This window comes from Capra hircus, chromosome 5, assembly GCF_001704415.2.
Source record: "Capra hircus breed San Clemente chromosome 5, ASM170441v1, whole genome shotgun sequence".
NCBI classification, from domain to species: Eukaryota; Metazoa; Chordata; class Mammalia; order Artiodactyla; family Bovidae; genus Capra; species Capra hircus.
In genome coordinates this window covers 57,269,637-57,275,468 of record NC_030812.1, presented here as the reverse complement: position 1 = coordinate 57,275,468, position 5,832 = coordinate 57,269,637, and the positions used below count along the sequence as shown (strand labels likewise).

Genomic DNA, 5,832 nt, shown 5'->3' with positions numbered 1-5,832 from the left:
ACAAAGTAATGTCTCTGCTTTTTAATATGCTGTCTAGGTTGGTCATAACTTTTCTTCTAAGGAGCAAGCATCTTTTACTTAATGCTAAAATTCTGGCTTTTAGGTACAGATAGAATCCATGCAATTCAGGTATTTCAGATTAATATTAAACTATAATCTTGACAGTAAATGTTGATTTCAAATTATATCCTATCTACTTATGGAGAGAATAAATGGACATCATCAAAAAATACAGCTGAAGAAGCAGAAACCACTGAAAGAGAAATCATGCTGTACCAAATAAATAATTCATGTGAAGATGCTCCAGCATATTGTTGCTATTTTTTGGCTTTCTTTTTTATTTCTATTTGGTAAATTTTTAATTATGAAATAATTTTGTACTTACAGAAGATTTGACATACTAATGCTGGCAGTTCCTAGATATCCTTCACACAGCTCTTCTAAAGGTGGCATCCTGCATAATCATAGTGCAATAATTATTGCCAAGGAATTAACATTGTGTTGTGTTGCTCACTCACTCAGTTGTGTCCAACTTTTTGTGACCCCATGGACTGCAGCATGCCAGGCTTCCCTGTCTTTCACCACCTCTCAGAGTTTGCTCAAACTCATATCCATCAAGTCAGTGATGCCATCCAACCATCTCATCCTCTGTCATCCCCTTTTCCTCCTGCCTTCAATCTTTTGCACCATCAGGTCTTTTCTAATGAGCCAGCTCTTCACATCAGGTGATCGAAGTATTGGAGCTTCAGTTTCAGCATCAGTCCTTCCAATGAATATTCAGGGTGGATTTCCTTTAGGATTGCCTGGTATGATCCGCTTGGCATCCAAGGGACTCTCAAGAATCTTCTCCAACACCACAGTTCAAAAGCATCAATTCTTTGGCCCTCAGCCTTCTTTATGGTCCATCTCTCATATCCATACATGACTACCAGAAAAAACATAGTTTTGACTCTATGGATCTTTGTCAGCAAACTAACGTCTGTTTTTTAATATGCTATCTAGGTTTGTCATAGCTTTTTTTCCAAGGATCTAGTGTCTTTTAATTTCATGGCTGCAGTCATTATCCTCAGTGATTTTGGAGCCCAAGAAAATAAAGTATATTACTGTTTCCATTGTTTCCCCATCTATTTGCCATGAAGTGATAAGACCAGATGCCATGATCTTAGTTTTCTGAATGTTGAGTTTTAAGGCAGCTTTTTCACTCTCCTCTTTCACTTTCATCAAGAAGCTCTTTTTTTCCTCTTCACTTTCTGCCATAAGGGTGATTCATCTGTATATTTGAGGTTATTGATATTTCTCCTGGCAATCATGATTCCCTCTTGTGCTTCATACAGCCCAGCATTTCACATGATGTTATCTGCATATAAGTTAAATAAGCAGGGTGACGATATACAGGCTTAACATACTCCTTTCCCAGTTTGGAACCAGTCTGTTGTCTATGTCCCATTCTAACTGTTACTTCTTGACGAGCATAAAGGTTTTGCAGGAGGCAGATAAGGTGATCTGATATTCCCATCTCTTGAAGAATTTTCCACAGTTTGTTGTGATGCACACAGTCAAAGGCTTTAGCATAGTCAATGAGGCAGAAGTAGGTGTTTTTGAAATTTTGCTTTTTTTCCTATGATCCTACTGATGTTGGCGATTTAATATCTGGTTCCTCTGCCTTTTCTAAATTCAACTTGAACATGTGAAAGTTCTCAGTTCACGTACTGTTGAAACCTGGTTTGGAGAATTTTGAGCATTACTTTGCTAGCATGTGAATTGAGTGTAATTGTGAATGTGAATTGCGGTAGTTTGAGCATTCCTTGGCATTGCCTTTCTTTGGGATTAGAATGAAAACTGACCTTTTCCAGTCCTGTGGCCACTGCTGAGTTTTCCAAATTTTCTGGCATATTGGGTGCAGCACTTTAACAGCATTGTATACACTGTATACAATGTTAATAATTAAAATGGAGATTTAAGGATGGATCCAGTTCATGGCCAGGCTAGGGTAGGCACCTAGGTTGCTGCTGCTTCTGCGGTGCTCCCTGGCCACCCACTACCACCGCCTAGAGCTGGGGCTGCATGCTGGCTACTGACTCTGTCTGGGATCCCTCAGACTGAGCATCTGCAAAGTGCTGCCTCCTTCACCTGGGGCCTGTGAGTCCCTAGAGGCACAGGAAGAGACTGATTGGGAATCATAGGATTTCAGGTTCTCAGAGGAAAGAAGGATTACCTAGGAAACTAATTAAACTAATTAAATAATTATTTTGTTTGGATTTTCCTAATTTTACCACTAATGTCATTTTCTGTTGCAGGATCCAATGCAAATTACTACTTGAAAAGGAAATGTCACGTGTCCTTAAGTTTCCTCCAATCTGTGTCTCATCCTGTCTCCTCTTGTCCTTTCTGACCTTGCAAGTACTAACAACTGAGGTTAAATTCTTCAGGGTTTTTAGTTTTGGCATATAATAGTTTTTTTACCCAATACAGCAGCAGGAAACTTGTTTATGTAGTACTTATCAAACACTGTGTTCTATTAGAGTGAAAAATGGAAGGAAAGTTGGATATTGATGTAGAAACTTCAGGATTAATAGCAAGACTGGAAAGCAAATGGGTATTATTTGGATGACAATTCTGATACCAAAAGTAAAATATATAAAATGAAATAACTTTTTTGGTCATTGCAGTAACAGTAAACATTCAAATACAGCACACATGACCTCCAGACTCTGTATAAAATGTCAAACTCAGCCATTTATTTGCATTTAACAGAAACCCACACTTCAAAGCTTATGTGCACTCATTCAAACTTGTGAATAGTGAAGAATTATTAGGAGCAATAGAACAGTATAAAATCTACAAAACAGTATCACATGGATGACATCTCTAATTCTATAGCTTAATATATTTCAGAGAATTAAGGACAGAGTTTAGATTAATTGAAAAATAGAGGTGTGAGAGCATGCAAGGTGGTATATGAACACTAGTAAAAACATTTCAGAAAAACACAATCATAAGGATTCCTATAATGCACATCAAAATAGCTGAGAATTCAGAAGTTTTCACTCATCATTAGCATGACTCACAGAAGAAAATGACTATTCATTGCTGTGATTAGTTATTTTCACCCAATAGCCATGGCCTCATAATTTCATGCAAGTTTTCTCAGTTCAATGTCACTTGAGTTTCTGAGGAGTTTGATAAGTATAAGTTAGCAATGAGAAACCATACATCATTACCTACATTCATATTGCTGGGGCTGACAGATGATCCTCCAATGCAGGTTTTGATTTTTATATTTCTGTTTATATCCTACTTATTGAGTGTCACTGGGAATCTAACCATCATTATACTCACGTTAGTAGACTCTCGCCTTAAAACTGCCATGTACTTTTTCCTCAAACACTTCTCCTTTTTAGAAACCTTATTCACCATGGTGTGCATTCCCAGATTCTTATACAGTTTATCAACTGGGGACAAGACTATTTCCTATAATGCTTGTGTTAGTCAACTATTTTTTGTCTTTCTTTTTGCAATAACAGAATTTTTCCTCCTGGCTATCATGTCCTATGACCGTTATGTGGCCATCTGCAAACCCTTACGTTATGCAACCATCATGAACGGCAGAGTCTGTGGATGGCTTGTTGTCTGTTGCTGGATAGCAGGTTGGCTGGTCATATTTCCACCACTCTGCCTGGGCTTAAACATAGAATTCTGTGATTCTAATGTCATTGATCATTTTCTCTGTGATGCTTCTCCTATGATGAAGATCTCTTGTTCAGACACATGGTTCATAGAACAGATGGTTGTTTCCCTTGATGTGTTGACTGACATTGGGACATTTCTGTGTGTAGTTCTGTCGTATATATACATCATCAAGACCATCACAAAGTTCCCTTCTGCCCAGCAAAAGATGAAGGCCTTTTCTACCTGTTCTTCTCACATGATTGTGGTTTCTATCACTTATGGCAGTTGTATCTTCATCTACGTCAAACCTTCAACAAAGGATGAAGTGACAATTAATAAGTGTGTGTCATTGCTTACTACTTCAATTGCCCCCATGTTAAACCCATTTATTTATAGCTTAAGGAACAAGCAAGTGAAACAAGCTTTTACAGACTTAACCAAAAGAATTTCATTGATCTCAAAGAAGTAAAGAAATGTTGAAACCAAGCATAGAATATCAATTTAAAAAGAGCAATGGGCCTCAAGGTCACAATCTTCGTTTATGAACTATTAAATCCTAGTATATTGTCTGTTCATATTAACAGGCTCATACCACTGTTATTACTGAATCTCAAACCTAAAATCATCTTTTCAATGCTTGCTGAAATAAACAACTTGAGTTATTTCAACTTTGGTTGAAAATAAACTTTCTCCAAGATGACATCTCATATCAAGAGAAGGTAAAGGAGCTTACTGAAATTCTAACTTGGTTCTGATCAATAAAAGAACTATTAAATGTTACCTGGAAAAAAATTGAATTCTTGAACTGATAAGAAAATAATGGAGTAATAGTATCCATTGTGTTTCTTAAGCCAGATATCCAAAATGCATTTATATAATTGTAGTTACTCTTCTCAAGAAGGAATTAATTATTCAACATAAAAATGAGTTCATTTGACCAAAAAAGGAATGAATTTTAACCATGGAAAGGAAAATATATGACTTTAGACACCTGGAAATCCACACTGACCTTGTAAAAGAAACTTTAAAACCCAAAGACTTGAAGGCTAGATTTATTTAGTTCAGTTCAGTTCAGTTCAGTTCAGTAGCTCAGTTGTGTCCGACTCTGCGACCCAATGAATAGCAGCACGCCGGGCCTCCCTGTCCATCACCAACTCCTGGAGTTCACTCAGACTCATGTCCACTGAGTCGGTGATGCCATCCAACCATCTCAACCTCTGCGTCCCCTTCTTTTCCTGCCCCCAATCCCTCCCAGCATCAGAGTCTTTTCCAATGAGTCAACTCTTCTCATGAGGTGGCCAAAGTACTAGAGTTTCAGCTTTAGCATCATTCCTTCCAAAGAAATCCAAGGGTTGATCTCCTTCAGAATGGACTGGTTGGATCTCCTTGCAGTCCAAGGGACTCTCAAGAGTCTTCACCAACACCACAGTTCAAATGCATCAATTCTTCAGTGCTCTGCCTTCTTCACAGTCCAACTCTCACATCCATACATGACTACTGGAAAAACCATAGCCTTGACTAGACGGACCTTATATGGCAAAGTAATGTCTCTGCTTTTGAATATACTATCTAGGTTGGTCATAACTTTTCTTCCAAGGAGTAAGCGTCTTTTAATTTCATGGCTGCAATCACCATCTGCAGTGATTTTGGAGCCCAAAAATTTAAAGTCTGACACTGTTTCCACTGTTTCCCCATCTATTTCCCATGAAGTGATGGGACTGGATGCCATGATCTTCGTTTTCTGAATGTTGAGATTTAAGCCAAACTTTTCACTCTACTCTTCACTTTCATCAAGAGGCTTTTTAGTTCCTCTTCACTTTCTGCCATAAGGGTGGTGTCATCTGCATATCTGAGGTTATTGATTTATTTCTCCTGGCAATCTTGATTCCAACTTGTGTTTCTTCCAGTCCAGCGTTTCTCATGATGTACTGCATAGAAGTCAAATAAGCAGGGTGACAATATACAGCTTTGACATGCTCCTTTTCCTGTTTGAAACCAGTCTGTTGTTCCATGTCCAGTTCTAACTGTTGCTTCCTGACCTGCATACAGATTTCTCAAGAGGAAGGTCAGGTGGTCTGTTACTCCCATCTCTTTCAGAATTTTCCACAGTTTATTGTGATCCACACAGTCAAAGGCTTTGGCATAGTCAATAAAGCAGAAATA

At 38.1% G+C, this 5,832-nt stretch overlaps 1 protein-coding gene across 1 annotated transcript; it reads left to right on the top strand.

Moving 5' to 3' along the window:
* On the top strand, positions 3,200-4,138 carry LOC102182383 (olfactory receptor 6C2-like). Its single transcript, XM_005680406.2, has one exon. It carries the CDS (start codon positions 3,200-3,202, stop codon positions 4,136-4,138), a length of 939 nt encoding a protein of 312 aa, XP_005680463.1.